General features: G+C 35.3%; 5 protein-coding genes across 8 annotated transcripts; 4 read left to right on the forward strand and 1 right to left on the reverse strand.

The window, feature by feature from the left end:
* Positions 1-2371: 2371 nt before the first annotated feature.
* On the forward strand, positions 2372-4241 carry LOC107487503 (phospholipase A1-Ibeta2, chloroplastic). Its single transcript, XM_016108148.3, has one exon. It carries the CDS (start codon positions 2545-2547, stop codon positions 4156-4158), a length of 1614 nt encoding a protein of 537 aa, XP_015963634.1. The 5' UTR covers positions 2372-2544; the 3' UTR covers positions 4159-4241.
* Positions 4242-7211: 2970 nt separating this feature from the next.
* LOC107487504 (monooxygenase 2) lies at positions 7212-9321 on the reverse strand. Of its 2 annotated transcripts, none has more exons than XM_016108149.3 (5): positions 8805-9321; positions 8656-8721; positions 8381-8543; positions 7983-8211; positions 7212-7855 (listed from the first exon to the last, which is right to left on the reverse strand). In XM_016108149.3, the coding sequence occupies exons 1-5, from the start codon at positions 9173-9175 to the stop codon at positions 7344-7346; spliced, it is 1341 nt and encodes a 446-aa protein (XP_015963635.1). In that variant the 5' UTR covers positions 9176-9321; the 3' UTR covers positions 7212-7343. The 2 variants fall into 2 exon arrangements, with proteins under 2 accessions (XP_015963635.1, XP_015963636.1); XM_016108150.3 differs by having other exon boundaries at positions 8656-8729; positions 8805-8954.
* Positions 9322-10042: 721 nt separating this feature from the next.
* LOC107487317 (uncharacterized) lies at positions 10043-11519 on the forward strand. The gene is made up of 3 exons (XM_016107935.1): positions 10043-10188; positions 10232-10345; positions 10394-11519. Exons 1-3 carry the CDS (start codon positions 10043-10045, stop codon positions 11517-11519), a joined length of 1386 nt encoding a protein of 461 aa, XP_015963421.1.
* Positions 11520-17009: 5490 nt separating this feature from the next.
* LOC107487506 (uncharacterized) lies at positions 17010-18711 on the forward strand. The gene is made up of 2 exons (XM_016108151.3): positions 17010-17591; positions 17905-18711. Exons 1-2 carry the CDS (start codon positions 17028-17030, stop codon positions 18541-18543), a joined length of 1203 nt encoding a protein of 400 aa, XP_015963637.1. The 5' UTR covers positions 17010-17027; the 3' UTR covers positions 18544-18711.
* Positions 18712-19603: 892 nt separating this feature from the next.
* On the forward strand, positions 19604-23387 carry LOC107487507 (uncharacterized). 3 transcript variants are annotated; one of them, XM_016108153.3, is made up of 8 exons: positions 19604-19988; positions 20317-20405; positions 20553-20628; positions 20964-21013; positions 21105-21440; positions 21952-21993; positions 22112-22226; positions 23029-23387. In XM_016108153.3, the coding sequence occupies exons 1-8, from the start codon at positions 19853-19855 to the stop codon at positions 23091-23093; spliced, it is 909 nt and encodes a 302-aa protein (XP_015963639.1). In that variant the 5' UTR covers positions 19604-19852; the 3' UTR covers positions 23094-23387. The 3 variants fall into 3 exon arrangements, with proteins under 3 accessions (XP_015963639.1, XP_015963638.1, XP_020997713.1); XM_016108152.3 differs by lacking the exon at positions 23029-23387 and having other exon boundaries at positions 22112-22496; XM_021142054.2 differs by lacking the exons at positions 19604-19988; positions 23029-23387 and adding an exon at positions 20010-20108 and having other exon boundaries at positions 22112-22522.
* Positions 23388-24353: the final 966 nt, after the last annotated feature.

The raw sequence follows: 24353 nt of genomic DNA on the forward strand, positions 1-24353 counted from the left end.
AATTTAAATGGTGAACTCACTCATTTGCTTAAACAAGTGTAGATGTTTAAATGTCGCCTTGCACATGTAGCAATTTATCGGTCAGTAACAAACTCTTAAATGAAGCTCAGATCTACGATAGAATAGTCGTTAACCTCTCGAGTTAGGGAATAACATGCGCAACAAAAAATATTAAAGTATGGTCATCATCTACGTACAAGGTAACGAAACTGAGATTTTCCGGTTTGTTTTTCTGAGTTTTGGCCTTTGACGCAAGTAATTGATTTGAATTGTTCTATTTATTATTGTGGTGTTCAATGTTCAAACCCTTTTTAGTGCAATATATCTAACGGATCAAACTTTTGCGCCTAAAATATGAAATGTCTAATGTATATATTGGATGCTTAGGTTGAGCTATTGAAATATGTTAACTTTAGAAGTGACATGTCAAATCTCCTCCCTTTAATCAGATTGTTGAAGGAACAACGAAATTGCGTTCTTACGTACTGACAAGGTCCGATTAGTTTGGAGTGAAAGCAAAGAATGTAGTTTAATTTGACTTCAAAACATTTTCAATAATAACGACCAAAACAATATCACTATTAAATGTTATTAATATGTTATTGTTTTTTACGTAAGCAATATCTCATCAGCTATGTAGCTATCAAAAGAATAGCAATAGCTTTGAGATTTTATTATATTAACTTGCCCTGAAAATATACATTATTTTAAATTTAAATTACACAGTTTATGAATAAGGTTTATAGGTCATATCTGATTGTATTGTTGTTGAACTTTGCTAAGAGGAATAAAAACTGGAACTCTTTCCAGTTTTTCTCTAAAGTGCCGGTTATTCTGAAATATGCAACATACCAGCTGTTGATTATAAAATAAATTGTTTGAAAACAGTTTTGTTATGTTTTTTTTTCCTAATCAATCAGAGTTCTGCTGGATAAATAATGGAAATACGAATAACATGAATAATAGCACGCCTTATCTTTTATAATTAGAGTTTTACTATTTAAATTTTTTATTAAAATTATCGTATTATCCTAAAACAAAAAAGTTAAAGATTAAAATAATTTTTTGATTTATTTTCAATTTATTTTAATATTAGTCTTAACATCTATTGATATTATAGTTAGATGATAGATTTTATAAATTAATTGTTATTTTTATTGTGTTAAATTAAGATATTATTGTACTAGTATTAACAAATTTTATGTTTTTTTAATTAATTATTTTTAAAATTTGAAACTTGATTCTTGATAAATGTTAGTGAAAATATACATTTTAAATTTTAATTTTAAATTTTAAATTATTTTATATTTTTAATTTACGTAAAATCAATTTTATTAATTTAATTAATAATTTATAAGTTAAATTAATAAACTAATAAATCAATAATTTATCCGATTCGACCACCTCACAACTATAATTGAATGAAATCTTTTCTCATTTTTAAGAGGGTTTTATCAGATAGGCAATAACTTTTACAAATAATATGAACAATAGACTTTAAAATTGACCTAATAAAATAAAAAAATATTATACCCCAAATTATCTCCTAAATCTTAACATTAGTATAACTATTTGAATTGAATATCCAACCATTATTAACATGAATAAATTAAAAATAATAAACATAATCATCTGTATACCTATTAAATTAAGAAAAAGTATAGGGTACTAACATACTATCCGTCAACTTCTGCCAACTTTTATTTATATTTGTGTTTCATGGAAGTGTATTCGTAGATGTGTCTAATAATTAATATATTTTAAATACATATAAAGAGACACATCCAGAAAATATATCTATAAAGACACTTCTGTTAAACACAGTTATAAAAAAGACATTTTTATTAGACACATCTACGAACACACAATTATAAATAAGAGTTGGTAGAAGTTGACAGATATGCTATTAATAACGTAGCAAAACCATTAAATTAAACATACAATATATTCATCGTTTACATTATTTTATATTCTCATTATCAATCTATGTTTTTTCTTTTTAAAATTTTTGGAGCAAAGAAGGAGAGGCCATTAGTCGCGTCCTCTGTGTAAGGCAACACTTCAATTTGCTGACGCGAGCATCCCAGTTCTTAGGGCCAAAAAAGTCATTTGATGTGAAAACGAGTAACAGCGTTATGTGGTCGCAGACTTTCGTGAATGAGACCCACACCCAAACTTAAACTCGGGACGCGGTCCATTTTACTTCAAAACACTACTCTTATTTTTTTAACCACCTCTAATTATTCAAAAGAAAGTCAGACCCCACCACTAATTTCCAAATTCCCGTACACACTACCATTTCAAATATGTTCGTTATAAAAATCTATCTATATGTACTACGTAATTATGACAAAATTGAAGGGCATTGACCAAAACACGAAATTATACACCCATCTCTTTAAATACACCTTGAAACATTCACCTTCTTGGATTTCAAGCGCACACTAGTTCATTCATATCATAAAATCTTATTTGACGCTGTCTTCCCCCACCTCCATTCTCAACAACAAAACTAACAACGAACTCCATCTTGTATCAAAGAAGATGATGATGATGCAGATGTGCTCCACCGTGCCATCAGTTCACAGCATCCATAACAAGTTGCAGGCAACAAGGTGCCCCAGTTTCAGATGCCGCACCGCCTCACCTCTCAACCCTGCAGCTTCCGTCAAGCCTTTCGTTTCTACCGAGTCAACTCGCTTGCACCTCTCTAACCTCGAAAAGCTCCTCGATACCCAAAAGCCCCTCCAACAACAACACAATAAAATCACAAGCACTGACGATTCATCATCGTCCACGGAGAAGAAAGCAAAAAGTTTCCTTGAAGGACTCAACTTAGGGAGATTGTGGTCTTCGGAAATGAAAGCAGCCGCCGAGGATATGTCCCCGCGAAACCTCCACCGCCTGCAGCGCCTCCTGTCCAAGACAGCCGAGTATTCGCCGCGAAACGTCCTCGGCAGCCGGTGGAGGGAGTACCACGGCAGCAATGACTGGAAAGGGATGCTCGATCCGCTCGATGAGAATCTCCGCCGGGAGGTTGTCCGGTACGGCGAGTTCGTCCAGGCCGCCTACCAAGCTTTCCACTCTGACCCCGCCATGTCCACGGAGGCCCCGCCACAGCCCCGCCACGTGGCCCTCCATGACAGGACATATAAGGTCACCAAGAGCCTCTACGCCACGTCATCTATTGGGTTGCCCAAATGGGTCGATGACGTGGCACCGGATCTCGGGTGGATGACCCAGCGCTCTAGCTGGGTCGGGTACGTCGCAGTTTGTGATGACCAAAGAGAGATCGCACGGTTGGGAAGGAGGGACATCGTGATTGCCCTTCGCGGAACTTCAACTTGTCTGGAATGGGCCGAGAATCTTCGAGCCCAGTTGATTGATCACCCTGATGATAACAAGGAAGATGATAACCAAGGAAGGCCCAAAGTGGAGTGCGGGTTCTTGAGCCTGTACAAGACACGTGGTGCTCACGTGCCTAGCTTAGCCGAGTCTGTGGTGGAAGAAATTAAGCGGTTATTGGAGGTTTACAAGGGTGAGAGCCTAAGCATCACAATCACAGGCCACAGTTTGGGCGCAACGCTGGCGTTGTTGGTGGCCGATGAGATAAGCACGTGCAGCCCAAACATGCCACCGGTGGCTGTTTTCTCCTTTGGTGGGCCTCGAGTGGGTAACAAGGCCTTTGGAAACAGAGTTACGGCCCGTAATGTGAAAGTGCTTAGAATTGTGAACTCGCAAGACGTGATTACGAGAGTGCCTGGAATATTTGTAAGCGAGGAGGTAGAGGAAAAAATAAGGAACTCCAAGGTTGGTGGTGGTGTCATGAACATGCTTGAAGAGAATACACCGTTGGCTTACTCACACGTGGGGACCGAGCTACGTGTCGACACCAAGATGTCGCCTTATCTAAAGCCGGATGCTGACATGGCATGTTGCCATGACCTGGAGGCTTACCTGCACTTGGTGGATGGTTTCCTGGCATCTAATTGTCCATTTAGAGCAAATGCTAAGAGAAGCCTGGCTAGATTGATGCAGGATCAAGGCTCTAATGTCAAGAAATTGTATGTTAGCAAGGCAAAAGCTTTGACTGTTAATCTTAAGAGACAAGGATCTATGTCCATGTCCATGTCCACTTGTTTGCCTAGTCCATCTTAAACCACTCTAATAATATTTATGTGTAATTCTTAGATGAAAACAAAAAATGTGAATATATTTTATTTGAGGATGTTACACATACACACAGGTTGTGCTTTTTGTCTTCCACATAATTCTGACAAATATGTTATTACTAAAACTCACATACATATAGTTATTTTTAGACGAAGATTATAGTTAAAAATTATTAAATAATTTAATATATTGACTAAATTATCATTTAAAAATTCTCAACTTTTAAATTTCTTTCATTCATAGAGGATGACAGAAACTCCAGATATGCACTTTAGATAAAGTATATGCTGCTATTTCCCTCAGTTGAACTAGTACGTACTTGCATATCAGCTTCCTATATACTATGCATGGCGAACAACAAGGGTTAGGTTTTTTCCCACTTAAGTTTAGGAATCTGGAATCTCTCACGAGCAAATGTGGTTCAGGGTTTATCAAATTAGGAAATGGAAGGCGAAGCAAGCACAACATTTTAGTAGCCAAGAGAGCATCGTCGAGTGTTGATGAGCCACATGTAGTGTTACGTACTTGTAACTAATTGCGCCATTAAGGAGACTCACGGAAGAACTAACGAAACTCAATGTAAAAGTTTCTAATAGCTAGATCTATATGACATTTAAAATTTTCCAAAGCCTTAAAATTAAAAAAATAATAATTGAACTTACATATCCTTTTATTCTAACATGTTAAATTAATAGAATAATTTTTTGCATTTGGGAAACTTATATTTCCAGTAACTATTTCAGTATTGCAAAAATGGCACATACTTTAGCAGTAGAAACAAACCTAAAAGGACAAGCATATTGTGGTAGTTGAATTCTTTAAGGGGAATTAAGGAAGGAACCATACATGCCATTTTTTGATTGAGTAGTTTAGTTTCTACATGCCTATGGAAATCCTGCACGTGAAAATGAGATGAAAGAAGTAAAATAATGAGAAGAAGAGACTACAAGAGGAGTGGCATCATGATTACTGTGACGTACTGGGTTGGATTCGCACTTGAATCGGACCGTTTTAAATGTGTGGTTGGCTTCTATGGTTATCGGATCAATCATCTCTTAACTTTTCAAACCTGTCTCCACATGCAAAACACTAGGACTTTAATTAAGGTTGTGAATATATTTATGATTTTGTTAGATAGACGATAACTTTTTGTAAATAATGTGAATGATAAATTTTAAAATTGACCTAATTAATAAAATGAAAAATACTTTAATCTTAAATTATTCTATATACTTTAACATTAGAATAAATATCTGTACACTTAATAAATTGAATATGAATAAATCAAATAAAAAAATAACTATCTAACTAAAAATAATGAACATAATTATTTGTATACCTATTAAATTAAATATCCAACATATTCATTTTTCATATTGTTTAATATTCTCATTGGATACTTATATTTTTCTTTTATTTAACTGTTTACAATGTCATTTTTTAGGTATCAATGGTTGAAGTATCTACCTTTAAGTAATTCCTTCACCCAAACTCTACCAACCGCCGCGTGAAAGGAAGCAGAAATGTAATATTTTGATATATTCAATAGAAGACTTTTTATATTATTTCAAAAACAGAAAATAGTTAGCAGTATATATAGTTTTTTTAGGAAGTTACTTTTATTTTTGACCCAAAGTGGGAACATTACGAAGAATTTCCTGTACATGACATCACCAAAGTAGTTAGGAGGATATATCGTTACAAAATATCATAATAAGAAATGTAATATATGTGTGTGTGTAAATTTTTTATATGTTTCAAGAGAAAATGAATGTTTTCCTTATGTACTATTTATTTTGTTAGTTTAATATTAATTTCAATTTTATTAATATTTTTAAAATTAAAATAAAAAATAGACTATAATATTGATGTAAAAAAACAATTAATTGATCAAAATAACAACACTTACTTATTCTTGGAAGTTGAAACACCTGTAAAATTTCTCACACATAATTTATTTTGATACACCTTTTATATTTTTAATTAGAATTTATGATTTTAGCATGCAAACATTTTATATAAAAAATGAATTATATTATCATTTTCATTAGTATTAGTATATACGAGACACGGTTGAAAAAACCTAGAGTAAGAGTCAAATATTTCTACTTATATGACTCTACTAAAACTTTTTAAATAACTTTGAGTAATTTCATTTTCTTAGATCTAAAAAAGTTGACATTTATTTAAATATAAGAATCTTGATTACAATAGTAAACTTAAAGAGGATAATGATTTAGGTGTAATTTATTTGTCAAATGTGAATAAACAATATACCTATATTGAACAAATAAATATTGTTGAATATGATGGCACCTTCCTAGAAAAAGTGGTAGGAAAGGAAGAAAGAAAGGGATATAGGAAAAAGAGAAGAAAAATGAAGTTGAGAAAAGACTGAAAGAGTTGGACTCATTCTAAAGCATTCAAGATTCAATAACATCACTCGGCTGCTTCAGGCTGAGCATGGAAACCGATGAAGACCTTCCCACATATGATCCCCTCTCGTATGTTTCAAAGAGGGAGCGCTCTCGTCTCAGATCAGCACAGAAGGCTGTCCACCTCATCCCTCTTCTCGTTCTTCTCTGCGCCATCATCCTCTGGTTCTTCTCTGCTCCTACTCCTTCACCGCAAAAAGGTTCGTCTCGGATTTATTTATATATGTTCGCATGAAAGTTCGTTGGAATTGGATTTTTATCAACAGTTGTTAACTGATTTTGAGTTTTGACCTAAGTTTTTTCCTTTCCTTTTATTTAATTTTTTCAGCCTGAGGAAGCTGAAGTGGAATCCTGAAGATGACAAGAGCAGTTGAAGTGCTATTTCATTTTGTCAAATGATTTTGTGGTTCGCTTTTGATTAGATTAAATGATGGCTTGGATGGACTAGTTTAGTTTTAAAATGTAAACAAAGAAAATCATAGATATGGTTCTTAGTTCAGAAATACTCCAATCTTGATTGTATTCTTATCTATAATATATGGCTTTTATTGTGTTGAGATTGAAAGCTTGTATTTGAGGTGTATCTGAGATATTTCTGGCAACTGAAACAAAAGCTTGCAATTGCATTAATGAATACAGGCATGTCTCTATCTTTACATTGATTTAATGTATTATACATTCAGGTGTTGGATTTAGTAGAAATAAACTACTATTTGCTCCCATTATCATTCTTCTTCATAGACTCTCAGGAGTAAAATTTGTATGCTCCAACAATGGTCCAAGCCTTACTAACTTAGGTATGACAATGTTGTTCCTAACAGAACACACCAATGGATTCTCCCACTGCAATATGGAACCCACAAAGTATGCACGAACAGTGAGTGGAAACACTCGGGGCCATCTTTCACTGCCATATGACCTCAAAGCTTCTTCAACTGATGAGTGGTCCTCATTAGACTTGATGGCCCCTGCAAGCTTCTTAGCAAGAACCACAGCATCCTCAAGTGCACAACATGCTCCTTGCCCCAGATTCGGAGTCATCGGATGCCAAGCATCTCCGACCACCACCACTTTACCAGCAGAAGCAGGTGGACTTACGGCCGGCCAAAGCCACCGATCTACCAGCGGAGTCTTGCTGACAGTCTCGTCGGCTGTAGCGTCCACTATGTCCAAAAGCTCCGAAGGCCAATTCTTGACTAGTTCTTTAGCTTCCTTCTTAAGAACACTTGGATCAGTTATTTTTGGACCTGCCATTCAACTCAAACTATTTTTCAAATGAACCAAGATAACTTCAAGATTCAACTTTCATAGATTGTTGGTATAAAATATGTCTATATAGATAATCTAATTATGTGTAGAGCTATTATTTAGGACCTGGGGATGAACTGTTAAAGCAGATGAACCAGTAAACTTTTGTTGGAGAAACAGGAACATATCCTGCACGCACTCCTCTACCGTAGATATAATTTACTCTTGGTTCATAAGGCTGTCCTTCTGAATAAGAAGCAAGTCCACGGAAAGCACAATGACCAACATAATTTGCCTTAGAAAACCCCATCCACTTTGCTATTGGTGATCGAATCCCATCACAACCTATCAAAATCTAATTATTCATGAGATTAACTTATTAGAGAGAATCATAATTGGCCATCATATTTCAATCACATAACTAATTACTCATTTCGTTGTTACTGCTACTTTTTGTTACATTCTTGGATCAATATATATGGAATTTAAGCTGAGCTAATTAAACCAGAATATACACTACTAACCTTTGCAAGAAGCTTAGACCCATCTGCAAGTTCCAACAAGGTTTCCCCATCTGGATTTGATTCAATCCTTGCTAGCTTTGAAGAAAACTGAATTACATCGTGGGGGAGCTGGGCAGCTAAGGTTTCCAAAAGTACTCGCCTTTCCACAGCTCGCACCTCTTGGCTGCAGCATACCCCTTCTTTAACAATTTGATAAACAGAGAAACGTATAGTATAAACTAAGCCGCCAAAAGGTAAATTAAGAAAGCTTGGGATTTTTGAATGAGTCTGGGTACCTTTGATCCTCTTGTTTGAAAGTGAAGGAACGTAGTTCTCTGCCATCCTCAGACTTCACCACCATCCTGTACAGCTGATAATATGAACCAGATCAAGCTCAGCTGATAATAATTAAGAATGAATAATAGTAATTACTATAATAATGTACCCTTGAATTTCCAAGAAGTGAGGTCTGAGATAATGAGCGATTCCAATAGCATCGAGTACCCTCCAGCCGTTCTTGAAGAGGGTGAGGGAAGTGCCACCGGTTCGAAGGGAGTCAGCCTGCTCAAGAACGAGGGACTTAACTCCAAGCCTGTGAAGGGAGACAGCAGTTGCAAGGCCAGCAATGCCAGCACCCACGATAACAACATCTTCCTTCCGGACTTGAGCCTTCATTTCAGATTTGCTTCTGTGGTGGTTCTGGTACTTCTGTTTTCGGAGTTGGAAGAACAAATTAGATGTTGTGGCGTGAGAAGAAGAAGGTAGAAGAGGTTTGGGAAAGGCAAGAGACGCGGTTGTTGTTGATGATGTGGCCATGGATGAAGCAAAGGATGATTGTTGAATCGTGAATGCTGGCTATGCCAACCAACATACAGAGGTCATAGGAGATAGTAACGGTGCATGTGTGGCTGCGTGTTCAGCCTTCCGCCGTAGAAACGAGTGGTGACTGCTCACTCAGGATCATTTCTTCATCTTTTTTTTCTCTTTTCGAAAGTACTATTATATTTACCAGCATTTCTCCATGAAAAAAATTAGAAATTATTTATTTATTTATTTTAAATAATTAATCATGTTATTAAACAAATTATATAAAATAATATATATAAATATATGTTTTTTTTTCATGTTTTTAAGTTTTAACAATTCTTCATAATTTCCTAAGCTAACAAATACCTTGGAATTTTTTATTTAAATAAATAAAATAAAACTATTAATTACCGAAATAAATAATTTTAAAATGTATCTCGTTTACACGGAGTTGTGTCTCACCGGCTATAAAATAATGTGTAATCATTGGTATTCTTCACAAATTTTTCGTATCATATTTCTCACAAATACAATGCATGGCCAGTAATAGTCCGTACATAGTTGTGCTTGTGTATCCCAACTGCCGTATGAGAAATGGCGACAACGGGGTGACCTATGTGCCGGACGACCTACCTCTCGCACCACCGCCCATTCATGTTGCCATTCCAGTGGATGAGGCGGAGGAGGGCGACGAGGAGTCGGACAAGGATTACATGGCGGACAGTGGTGAAAGCGAATCGTTTGGTAGTGGGGATGAGAATGAGTGTTCCAGAGACACCCGTTCCGACTGCGAACCGCCATGTCCTGCCTCCACCTCTTCTGATACTGGCGCTTTCGGCAGTTCCATCTCACTATCACAGTCTTGATTTGCACGCCATGCACGAGAGGACTCCGGTTCTTGACACGGGTGAAGAGGATTACAACCTAGACGGAAGTGGAGAGTTTCGGGTTGGCCACAAGTTTAAAAGCCGAGAGGCAGTGCTTCAGGGTGTGAAGAACTACAGTATTCGGAAGAGTGCGGAGTACTGAGTGATAGAATCGGACTTTATAAAGTTTCATGTGCAGTGCCGACAAGCTGATAATGGGTGTCAATGGAGCCTCCGTGTGGCACTTCGACAGAACCTCAGATACTGGTAATATTAAGTTTATATGTGTCTTTCAATACTTCATTACGATATCGTAAGTAGTTGTACGAAGTGCCCAAAGCAATCCTGTGTTTTTGTTCAGGGAGGTTCGGAGGGTGGGTGGAGTGCATGCTTGTCTAGCCCCCACCATGTCTCAAGACTATTGTCAGCTAGACAACAGTCTGATATGCCGGGTCATCTTGCCATTGATTCAGTCTAACCCGTCTGTCAGCATTCCAGTTTTGCAAAGTGCGGTCCAAGCGAGCTATCACTTCAAACTATCGTACAGAAAGGTGTGGATGGCCAAGCAGAAGGTAATTGCACAAATCTATGGGGATTGGGAGGAGTCGTACAATAAGGTTCTCAAGTTGCTTCAGGCCATGCAGAGCTATTTTTCTAGTACCATTTGTGACCTCTGCGTCAAACCATTCTACGATGGGCACTTCCTGGTACGTGACTACAGTATGTTTGACAAGGTATTTTGGTCTTTCCCGTTATGTGTAGAAGCCTTCAAGCATTGCAAGCCCTTTGTCTCTGTAGATGGTACGCATTTGTATGGCAGGTATGGTGGTGTCTTACTTATTGCGGTGGCGCAAGATGTGAATAGCAACATCCTGCCTATTGCCTTTGCCATTGTGGAGTCCGAGAGCACCGAGTCATGGTCGTTCTTCCTAACTAATCTGAGACGCCACGTCACCCCACAAGACGGCTCGCTAGTTATCTCCGACAAATCTCAGGCTATCAAGGTAGCGCTTAGTGCCGATGACAGCGGTTGGCATCCCCCTAGAGCCAACCATGCTTACTGCATAAGACACATGACTGCGAACTTCATGACACGGTTCAAGTCAGCCGAGGGCAAGAGGTACCTCATTAACGCTGCTTATAGTCCAAGCAAGGCCGGTTACAAGTGGTACATAGATGCATTGAGAGGAGTCTCGCCAACCATGGTTGAGTGGGCTTGTAGCATCGGGCATACTGTCAAAGGGTCTCAGGATCGTCGATGGGGGGGCATCTGTCAGACACGATCATGCAACCAGACCAGCTTCAGCGTGAATGACTCCTTCCTCTATGCCGCTTGCTTTGCCGCCACTAGAAGCCTGGCACCAAGCAGCTGCTCCACCATCACCCACGTCTCAGTGTTGTACCACCGACCAAAGTCACGAAGGCACCCCCAACGGGGTTTCCGTGTGCACGTAGGCTCAGGTGGTACGCTACGTCCTGCAGGGTGATAGTGACCTCACCCCACGGGAGATGAAACATGTGTGTCTTCGGACGTCATCGCTCCACAAGTGCTGAAATCAGGGAATCGTCAAATGTGAAGTCCCTGAGCGGCACCGTGTCGCCGAATCCGGCCTCAACCAGATACGGGACGATGGCGTCAGGTGGAGGAAGGGTATGGGTGACTCGCCTGGGCAATAGAAGGCGAGGCCTCTGCAGAATGAGAAATAAATTTTTTACCTATAAGTAGATAATAATACATTTTTCTACTCTACTTAAGAACAAAGTACTATTCCTACTTAGGAACATACTACCATGTGTTTACTCTATAGCTGTCTCTAACTTACTTATGTCGGTAAGCAAATCATAATTAAGTCATACAAATCTTACATAAGCAAATATTGTTCTAGTTTCATCATACAGTCCAACCCCTAAAGCATCTTACTCAGTGCTTGTCACTACGACACTACCCTAACAATGTCCACATGCTATAAGATTAACCGAACATAACGCAACTAACCTCAAAGTCGGCCGTCCCAACATAATGCGAAGTCTCGTTTAGTCTGTTGATGTCACCGTCGTTGCCCGCCTGGCGTGCCATCACCGTATCGGACTCAAATATGGTAGAAAACGGTTAAAAGATGGGAGAAAGAGTTTGACTAGGTCAAAGTGAGGTACATGAACAAACTATAAACGACTTATACTTATAGCCGCCGTTTAGCTCGTTTACAGTGTAAACGAAATACACGTAATGTCATCTCATTTACAATATAAACGAGATATGACTGGAGAACGTAAAATGGTAAATATTTTTAAAATTATTTATTTCGATAATTAATAATTTTATTTTATTTATTTAAATAAAAAATCCAATATCTTGAGATTATTAAACTTTTTATACCAGTGAACATTCTCTAGTATTTTAGACTATTACAAAGTGAATATAATTTATTATTTTTAGTCCATTATTAATTAATAATATTTAAATATATTGATTAAAAATATAATATTAGACTGTTAAACTAAACATACTAACATAAATTAAAATGGTTGATCTTAAACTCTTTTATTTTAGAGTTTAGATTATATACTTTTCAATTTTACAAAATAACATGAATATATAAAAGGAAGCATTACATAAATATTAACAAGCATGTCAAAATATGAAATAATGATTTTTTTTATATCTATACCTATATATTACCATAATTATTAATTAAATTTTCATGTTAGAAAATAAATTAGAATCAATTAGCATCATTTATATTTATATAGAATATCTTTATATTAATTATAGAATTATATGTTTTTATTATTTTGATTCTTCTAGTGCATACACACACACACATATATATATATTTCATCACATAACTCAATAATATACAAATTCTTTTTTCAGTTTACTCTCTTGTTTCTAACATAATATCAGAGTCATGGTATCTTTCTTGAAAAGAATATGTTATTTTTTTAATATGAAATTAGCGTATTTTTCATATTTTTTTTTCGTGCCATTTGTTTTCCTTCTCTTTTGTCAATACTTTGATACTTTCTCACCTCACCGATTAGTTCATTCACTACTTATTTATTCTCATTAAGAAATCATATGTTTTTCGTCACCTTCCGATAATTTGTCATCTCTGCACTTTGTCACTTTTTCAGGCAGTTTGCCATCTTTTTAGTAGTTTTTCAGCAATTGACCACTCTTGCGGCATTTCCGTCTGCCTTTTCCTTGTGGTAGTTTCGTCTGCGTTCTCTTCCAACAGTTTCATCTACACTTCCTTTTTCAACAGTTCCGTCTGCACTTTTCTTGTGCCAGTTTCATCTGTGTTTTTTTTACAGTTTCATCTACGTTTCTTTGTAGCAGTTTCGTCTGCATTTTTTGTGGCAGTTCCGTCTGCGTTTCCTTCCGACAGTTCCGTCTGCACCCGTGCGTTTTATCAGTTTATGCATTTTTTTATTTTGTTGTTTTAAATAAGTTTCAAACTTAGTTGTCACTCGAGTTTGGGAGGATGTTAGAGTATAATTCGGATCAATTAGTATTATTTAGTATATCTGAATATTTATTATAGAATATTACGTATTTATTTCTTTAATTTTTTTAGCACCTATAAATACCTTTTCATATTGTATCATTCTATACAACTTAAATACACACAAATATTTTTATCTATTGTTCTCTCTTATCTGATGGCTCTATTGACTGCTATAGGGCACGCTTGGTTGCTCAAGATTGTACCCAAGAGTATGGTATTAATTATTAAGAGACTTTTGCTCCTGTTGCTCGTCTCACATCTGTTCAAGCTCTTCTTGTCATTGCTGCAGTTAAAAAGAGGTCTCTCAGTCAGATGCACGTGAAGAATGCATTTCTTAATGGAGATTTGAAAAAGAAGGTCTATATGAAATCACTTCTGATTATCCTTGTCCTTTTAGGAAAGTCTGGCTCATTTGCAAGACACTTTATGGTCTTAAGCAAACTCCTCGTGAATGGTTTGACAAGTTTAGCACCACTATCTGCAATCTCGGTTTCACTTGCAGCCCTCATGAGAATGCTTTTTTTATTCGTAAAAGTGAATGTGGAGTTGTTCTTCTACTTTTGTATGTTGATGACATGATCATTACTGGAGATGATGTTGATGGTATCTCTGATCTCAAAACCTCCCTTCATCGTACTTTTGAGATGAAAGATGTTAGTTCTCTCAGTTATTTTCTTGGTCTCGGAGTCATATCCACAGATGATGGCATCTATCTCTCTCAGGCTAAGTATGCCTCATATCTTCTTGCTCGCACCGGGATTACAGATAGTCGCACTGAGTCTACTCCCCTTGAGCCTAATGTTCGATTTACCCTTGTGGATGACACCGTTTTGGATAATCCTACTCTTTATCGACAGTTAGTTGGAGGTCTCGTCTAGTTGATTGTCACCTGATCAGACATCGGCTATCCAGTTCATGTACTTAGCCAGCTCTTGTCAGCTCCTCGTACTACTCACTATGCAGCAGTTTTTCGCATTCTTCGCTACATCAAAGACACCCTATTTCATGGCCTTTATTTTTTTGTCAATTCATTTTGTCCCTTCAGGCGTACTCAGATCCTGATTGGCTGGTGATTCCACTGATCGCCGTTCTACTACTGGTTATTGTTTGTTTCTTGGCGACACTCTCATTTCTTGGCGTTCTAAGAAGCAAACATTCACTGCTGGATCAAGCACAGAAGCTGAATATCGTGTTCTCGCTGACACCATTGTTGAGGTTGTCTCGATTCGATTCGTTGGCTTCTTGCATATTTCGGTTTTCCTCAGTCATTCCCAACCCATGTCTTTTGTGACAATCGCAATGCTATTCAGATTGCGCATAGTGATGTGTTTCATGAATGCACCAAACACATTGAGATTGATTGTCATTTTGTCCGACAACATCTCTTTATTGATGTTGTTCGTCTCGTCACTGTTAAAACTCTGGATCAGACTGTTGATATCTTAGTTGAATTTGAAAAAAGATGTTAAAAAATAAATTAAAATTAATTTAGATCAATTATTATTATTTATATTTATATAAAATATCTGTATATTAATTATAGAATTGTATATTTTTATTACTTTTCTTATTTCTAATATTTCAATTAAGTGGGAGCGAATAATACTACTGATTCTTTACAGCTCTAAATAAACAATTTCAAAATAATGATGGTGGAAAATTGAATCTAGTATCTTCACACTATGAAAATTGCTCATACATATGATTTCTGATAACTAGATTATATTTGATTTATTTTATGTTTAACTATCATAATATTTGTCGGTGGTGCTGTGTCCTCTATTTTATTTCATTTTTGCTGCAAGCATCACAATACTTTTGAAACCAGTTACTAAGAATATTATCTAATAATATAAGAAAGTTATTAGGTGTATCTAAAAATACTGGTATTTTAATTATTTTAATAATTAATTTTAATTAATATATATTATATATATATTTTTTATAATTTAGATCAATAGTTATAACAACTAAAATACCAATATTTTTGATACACCTAATAATTTTCCAATAATATAACGTAGTATGTGATACGGTCTAACTCTTTATACGCCTTCAAAATATAGAAAACAAATTTCTCCAATCGTGTGTCTTATCTTAACCCTTAGCTTAACCACCATACATATAACTTAAAACAATACTATTTGTATATTAAAATTAATAATTAAAATTAATTATTAATATATTTATATATAAATATATGTATAATTTAATTTATTTTTAAATAACCATTCTCCTAATTGTTAAGCTATTCCTTTGCTAACTATCAATTTGCAGTTTGCCTAATTGGCCTCAAGTCGGCCAACATCCCTCAGCACGTTTTCTCTTTGTTTTTTTATTTTTTATTGCAATTAAAGATATTTGTTGGTGGTTTGGCTCTCAACTCCACCTTCCAAATTAAAACATGTTGGTGATCGTCTGCTCGCTCCTATGTGACCTTTGAATTAAAAAATGTTAATAAATTATACTAACGTATCTCGTAAGTAATAAGATAGCTCTAACCTGAAAACAGTAGTGTGTACTGTGTAGTTGGTGGGAGGGTTTCAGATAGGAGCAAGTAGGAAGAAGATATAGATATCTGTATAATTTAGGATTTTTTTATCTTAATAAATTAAAAGAGAATCTTTATACAGGATTGTCTTAATCTAATTTTTGTAACAATTTTATCCTTTTTTTTTTTTTGGTGTTAAATATAAATGGTTACTGTGTATAAGATTTTAAGATTTATATACTTAATACATAAATTTTGGGAATAAATAATTTTTAATAATTTTGGCCGGTATTTGATCGATATAAACACTAAATTATTTTTTATCAAAAAATTTTATTAATTTATCTATATAAATTTTAATAAATATAGGTGTAAATTGTGTTGATTCATATATATAAATTCTTATCAATATAAATATAAATTATATATTTTATACGTATAAATTTTTTTATATATGAATGTAAATTATTATTGATTAAATATTGATCTAAAATAATAATATTATTGGCCATATAATATTATAGTTGATACCCTAAATTCTATTATAGCGATTTAGTAGTATATTTTGGTCAGAAATTGCAGTAGTAAATTATTGCACCCTAACTTTGAAGCCCACAATTTATTAATAATAAATCTCTCAAATCTGTCTAATTAAATTTGAAGAGTGTTAGGGCAGCAATTTTTATGTTTTGTAATTATCAATTGGCTATCAATAGTATTTTTAGTGGTGTGAGATTACATCTAATGGTAGGAAATTACTCATTTTTCTATTGATGGTTAAGTGCTGACTACAAAACACAAAAGTTGCTGGCCCTTAGACTTTTCCATTAAATTTATTTAAATATTTATAATATATGTTCTAAATATGAAATTATTTTTGTAGGTTATTTAGTAACAAAAACTAAAGGTACAAAATGTGGCGCAATAAATAACGTCATTCCTCTTTGTTGCAACCCCCACCTCCTTCCCAAAATCTCACCCATAATGTATACAAGATGAACAATTGTCCTTATAAATACATGCCCTACGTAGCCATCTATTACGATACAAACAAAGGTTGCAACTTCCAAGGGAAAAGGAAAATGGATCTGCATGACAATAGTGCCATCCTGATAAATCAGCCGCAGGTGGTAGCTGTGATGAGCGTGCCACCTCTCAAGGTGACTGAGCCACGGCTAGCTCTCCAAGTCCTCGCGGATGATGATGGTATCGATGCGAGGACCATTGGAGGGTGCTACCAAGTAGTACTATACTACAATCAATGCAATGAGGAGGACAACGGTTGGAATTTGGCTGGTTGGTTTGTTGAATCACTTGCCAAGGCTCTCTTGGACCACCCTCTACTCGCTGGCAGGCTCCAAAGAAGAAGCGATCATCACAATACTTGGCTGGAAATTGTGTCTAATGATTCCGGCATTCGCCTCTTGGAAGCGCGCTGCCCGTTGAGCTTGGCGCGCTTTCTTGAGCAGAACCAAGAGGAGAACCGTGAAACTCAGCTTGTCTTTTGGAACGAAATTGATCACCAGAATCCTGAGTTCTCACCCTTGGTTTATGTTCAGGCAAGTAAGATGTACATTAGTACTATAGTGAAAAAACTAGTAGATAATTTGATATGTTTGACTAAATTATTATCCAAACGAAGACAATTTCATGTGTGTAGCTGCTGCTTTTTCTAATTTAAGACAGCATATGAGTAGAGATATATAGGCAAAAAATTGTTTTTTAAGTACAGTATGAATATTGGGGTTGAATCAACTTTATCATTTAACAAAGAAGAAGGAAACACATCATGGAAATCAAGGTGGTTGAACATGATGAAATTTTGAGTGGAATTGTTTCTTTGTTCTTTGTTTTGTTTTTGATGTTTTTTAGGTGACCAATTTTGAATGTGGAGGGTACTCAATTGGCATTAGCTGCAGCCTCCTATTGGCAGAAGTTTTGGTAGTTGACAACTTCCTTAAGAAATGGGCAAAGATACACGATGAGATGTTATCCAAAAATGGAGAAATCAAAAGGCCCATATTTTACCAACCTTGTCAGAAGAATGTTGATGAGGCTCTTGCTAGTGATGTAATTAGCCGCTCCCTAAGCAAAAATGGCATACAAAGCATGGTGTTCAAGATCACTTCAAATGAGGCAAGTTTCAACAAAGAAAGGTTGAGGGAACTAGCCATGTTTTGTATCGAAGAAGCAGAACAAAAACTCAACATAAAAATGGGTTTAAAATTTTCTTTTGTGGTGAAAGAATCATCTAAAGTCACAAGGGTAGAAAGCTGCTCAAAATCAAAGAGGGGGCATAGTAGTATGCAGGGTTTGGCCCTCAAAAATTGTATTCAAATGACACCGACAACATGGAATGAATTTGGATTGTACGAGGTAGCGTTTTGCAAAGGGAATACAGCTGTCCATGTTTCTTGTTGGGTTGCTTCGGTTCCTGATGGACATGTTTTGGCAGTGCCATACCCGAAGGAGAATGTATCTGCTCTGATTATAGTCTCACCTCCACGTTGAAGCAGAGTGCTTAATTAGATTAAAGGATGTTATTTATTTGTTTGTTTTATTATAGTTTCAAGGACTGGCTTTGCTTAGTCGGTTTAGTCCATTCATACCTTGCAACACTAATTACTCGCTGAGAATTCTTGAGATTTATAGTAATTTATGAAATCATATTTTAAAGGATTTTATTAGTAGTAGTTAATATATTGAAAATGTTTAAATGTGTTTTTTTTTTATTTTTTTTTTTGAAATAGACAGCTCAACACAAATGGTGGAGCATACAAAATCCAAAAATTAAAAATAAACTGAATATTAAATTTCACTAACAACTGAAGCAGGTAAATCAATTTCTAGTCATTTTCGGTATTGCCATTAATAACTAAAGAATTTACCACCAATCCATTCGTCAGAAAACCAAAGAACCTGTGAATGATTTCTGCTACTCCTGATCCTTTATCCTAGAACACGCGGCTATTTCTTTCTAGCCAATGCTAGTATGTGCTATAGAAAAATAGAAAATGCAATATTCTTTAAAAATGAATATTAAAGACAAGTTATTCTTTTTTATACTAACATTCAATCATTATAGTAGATTATAGTCATTATAGTCAAGTTATTCTTTAAAAATCATGTATTACTATACATAGTCATTATAGTCAATTTTGTCATATAATCATCTAAATAAATGAACTAAAAGGTTGACATTGGAAATAGATTTAGAAATTTTTGAATTTATTTTAATTTATATTTTTTTATTTTAATATTTATATATTGCGTGTATGTACCTGCTTAATAACATCATAAATATTTATTTTCATAATATAATTATATTTTAGTAAAAATTTATATATAATTATCTTTATATAAAATTAATAATTAATAATAATAAGATGATCACCCAAACCTATTAAATTATATCAAATTATCTAATAATTGAACAATTATCAACTTTATATAAGAATAATCATATCTGAATTTTTACCAGACATAGTTTGTCTGCGTATATGATTCTATGAATATATGGTATGCAGCTGAATGTGGTGACTATTTAGTAAAGTATAGTGGGCCAGTATGGGCTAGGTTCACTTTTGATAAAGTTAACGGAGAAATTCGGGTGCTGCGTTTCCTACCAAGTTTGACGTTCAGTTCAGAACTTGAGATATAAACCTCTGATGTCAGTTATGTTAGTTCGGCTGGCATTTCATGCGTATTAGGAAGGGCCCCCCGGTAATTTCACACCTCCGATGATGCGGAGGGAAAATTCTGAAGAAAGATTTTGACAGAAAGCAGAGAAAGAAAAGAAAAGGGTTTAGCTTCTGTAGGAATGGATAGCAGAAGCGGTGGAGAAGAAGAAGGGTTTAGATTAGAGAATCCGTTTACTTTGAAGGTGGGTCAAGTGTTCACCGGTTTTGGAATCGGATGTGGAGTAGGAATCGGCGTTGGTCGCCCTTTAAATCTAGGTAACCTCCTCCTCCTCCTTCTTCAAAGAATCGCATTCACATTGTACATCATGGACTTGGGACGCTTCTTCAAACCCAAGAATGACCAAAACCCTACTCACTCTTCTCCCAATAAACCATGTATCTTTTATTATTATTTTAATTCCCCTACTCTCTAATGTGGAATGTAGTAGTAGCACTCTTATGCTATTCGTATTTGTTTTGATTTTTTAAGGTTCAGTGAGTCAAGTACTAGTAGCAGTTTCACATTTATGTTCTTACTTGATAAAGGCCTAATGCATTGAGAAATGTTACTAGAGAGTTTTATTATTACTATTGTTTGGTGTAGCTGCAATACCAATGTTGAATCAAGTGATGAGTGCAACCAGAGGTGCAACTGATGCATTCTCGGGTGTTACCAGGCATGTTAATACCTCTGTAAGTCAAAATTCGCCATTTCATGTTTAAAGTTTCATTCTTATTTTGATCTTACTTATGTTTCTTTTCTCTCTTGATGGTGGGGGAGCAAGGAGTTTAAATTGACCTGCTTCTCTCATCAAATATTCCTTTCTCATATTTACACAGTTGAAGAAGTTGGGAGCTAAGAATATTGAAGTCGGTGTTGGATGTGGAGTTGGTTTTGGCCATGGTTTTGGAGCTGGTATGCCATATGTGTTAAGTATTTCAGCTGCAAAATATTGACATAGCATGAGAAAATCGATATAGCAAATAAACTTCAATGCTAACTTGTACGTTCATATCCATGGTACACTAAGAATGAAAATGAGGGAGCAGAATACTTTGTTATGAATTGCCTCGAGATGCTTTAGAATGCAAGGCTAGACGCAAGTATTGAGCTTCAATGAAACTTAGCTATCATATGTTTATTCCAGGCCAAAATGGATTCTTCTTGTTAATGTTACTTGACAGAGACTTTCCATGTTTTATACTTATTCTTCAATTCATTGTTGAGTTTGTACCTATTTGTTATGGCAGGCGTTGCTGTGAAACCAGGGGTGTTGAATCAAATTCAATCTTGTGTTATGGTACGTAAAATTTCTGTCATCTCAAAAGTGTTGTTCTGTATTTTGTCCATTATGTATTATATCTATAATGTTTGCAGTCTTAATTTGCTAGGTAGCAATGACAAAGATGATGATGAAGCTTGGAATTGTTCCCAATTTACCCTTCAATCCGGGTGCATTTTCAGCGTCCTTTCAAAGTGGTATAAACATGGTCAATAAAAACCAAATTTCACCACCAAGCATGATGCAGCTGGCAGGTAAACCAGCAGATCAAGTTACTCAGGGTCTTGCAGGGTCCCAATCTATGCAAATTGGGTCGGCTTTTGAAAGTACTAACATTAAAGGAAATGCAATTGACCCCAAAGTTGGCAGCCGAACCGAGAAGGTTATTAGCAACTTTCTGCAAAATCCATTGCTAAATGGGGAGGAAGGAGGACTTGATGAATCGGTATGCACTCATTTCCATATGTTACCATTAGGTGTTATATGCCTTTTCTTGCATTTGATCAAACTTTCTTCTTTTTTCCAAACTTGGGAATGCTAATTGTGGATCAAATGATCAATGCCTCCCCCCACTTATTAAATTTTTATTAACACTGCATTGACACACCCAGCCCCCTAGATCGGCTTGAGTAACAGAATCTTGTCTCTTGATACAGTGCGTCTGGAAAGATATGATAGTGAGGAGAATGAGTAGCATCAACCTATTTATGTTTTATGCCCCTTGCCCTGTCATCTGTTGGATTAAACTACACATGCCATTCTTGCTTCCATGTTTTAGAGCAATAAATGAAGCTTAGATAGTGTTTCTTTATATGCACTTTTGAGATATCTTTGGTAGTTTAGTACATACTTACCTTCCAATTAGATTAATAATATGCTGTTATTGGAAGTCTTGCCCCTTCTCTACAATAATCACACCTTTAAACTTTTTCTCGTGTTCTTTCTCTTTGTTATAGGGGGCTGGACGCCTGCGGTCGGAGAACAATGTACTTCAGATGGTAATTTTTCGTTCTTTGTAATTGGTGTCAACGACCATAGTTAGATTATCAACAGCTAACCGGTCATTTAACCATTTCATTTGTTTTGACTTTGTTTTATTTTATTTTATGGATTTAGGTCTTGAAACACCAAAGAATCATTGAAGAACTTGTGGAGGAAAATGAGAAGCTTCGACAGATACTAGTGGAGGACCTGAAAGTACCACCAAGCAAACTTGAAGCAAATTCTGCAGGTAGAATTAGAAATGAGTTGCCATGTACTAATTGTTTTGAGTGCAGAAGAAAACAAAGAAAAAGAGTACGTTGAGAATAACTTACCGTGATACACATTTACGGTTTCTTTTTTTTTGGTATCCTTTTTTTTGTTTACTTTTGAAAGAGTTGCGAAATGAATTAGTGGATAGATTATAAGCCCGAAAAAAAATATCACATTTTAAATTGGATCACCATAAGATGCTACATATTTAAGGAATTTTCATGACAGCATATTATATCCCCTCCCAAGAAAAGTGAACAAATGGCCCAGCAAAAACATATTTAGAAAATTTAAGAAGGATCGGTACTGGACTACTGGTTACTCTAACTCGGCCGCATATGTCTCTGTTTTTATTTTATTTTATTTCAGGTTTATTAGTGAGCTTAGGCCCAACATAGACTAGGGGAACTATTGTTCTATTTTGAAAATTTCAGATTTTGTTTTTTTTTTTTGGTTTTTTTACCAGAAAATAAAGAAATTCAAACCCACAACCTCTTAGGTGAGTATGGAAAGATTATGCTATTTGATCTATAACTCATTGACAATTTCAGATTTTGTTGCCATTTGCGTTTTTTTTTTTTAAATGATTAAGTAAGGTGACCTTTTGTCTAGGCTCGACAAGAGATTTTAATTAACGATAAAAGAAATTAACATATCTTCGTGAAAAAAAGAATCAATACTTTATAAAATCATATAATTAGGTTACGTAAAATTTTCATAAAAATAGAGATCTATTCTGATAATTACGTTATGTAATATTTTCATACTTGTGTTTGCAGATTGTAACATACCCAAGTCCAAAGGAGAAAACAATAAGAGAAAAAAGGGAGAGAACCAAAAGTAAAATAAAATGGTCCACGCTTACCAAATGTAGGAACTGGTTCGTGTATTACTATACTCAATAACAAGTCTTATTACGACGTGGTATGCAATATCTATGATGCCTAATTAGTAATGGACATCTACCTTATCTTTTCTTTTTAATTGTGTATGTGATGTGGAACATTCCATCAATAATTGTAGAAAATTAATTTTTATAGTGCTGATCGTTGATCCCTTTTGTAAGTAACTAATAATGAAAGGCAAAAGGAGAAAATGCTAGTGCTTGATAAGTTTGCACTCACATTGGTACACATAAGTTTTATGCCCACAAGTCAGCGTGAATCTAATGCTTTATTTGGTGTGGTACTAAATTCTCTCCCCTTTTTATTTTGTTGGTTGCCAAATTCTCCCTTTGTATTTTGATCAGAAATGAATAAATTCTTCAGCTTTATGGCACGAAGGACCATTTATATGGCTACAGCTAGAATTAGTTCCTTTTTTTGTGGTTTTTTTTGTGGGGGGGTTAGTTGTTTCAGAAGAACAAGTAAAAGTCTAAATGCTTTGATTTCATTGTGTCAAAAAAGTGAAGTATGAGGAATGATTAGGGTGCCAAGGACAGCGTGTCCTTCTCTAATGCTCCCCTCATTATATGGTGTTGACTGTGTCAAGAGTTTGTATTTGTATTGTATTCAACAAAATATAATGGCCACATATTCGGATTGTAAATCAATCAACACTCACTCCTCTAAGGTGTGTGAGATAATAATAATAATATGAATGTGACTAAATTCATGTAGAGACAGCTATACAGGCAGATAAAGGTCTTCTATCAAAGCTATAATATAATTAAACGACGATCAATATCAAAAGAGGGAATTAGATTCATCAGAAAATCGTGTCTTCTAAAATCATTTTCCTTGGATACCCTTTAGTTTAGACTATCTGAACCCTAGTTTAATCTGATCTCTTTTGTATATAAGTTGGATCAAGTAACATTTTTTTTTTAACCACAAAGAAAGCCGCATCAATTATGAGGCTCTTGTTATTCTTGGAATTCCATTATGTTGAGCACTCACAAAATTCCAAAAGCATAACATGTTGCTCTCTTAAACAGCTATCTCTACTACCACCTAACCTTTTTTCTGCATCTCTCATTCCCCACCACCACCACCAATTGCACCTATCCCATTACTCTCTTATCTCTTTTGTATTTACACACCAACAAAAAGGCTTCAGTTAACAACATTCATCATTATTTAACTTCCAACTACACACTAATTAC

The sequence above is a fragment of the Arachis duranensis genome, chromosome 5 (assembly GCF_000817695.3).
Source record: "Arachis duranensis cultivar V14167 chromosome 5, aradu.V14167.gnm2.J7QH, whole genome shotgun sequence".
NCBI lineage: Eukaryota > Viridiplantae > Streptophyta > Magnoliopsida > Fabales > Fabaceae > Arachis > Arachis duranensis.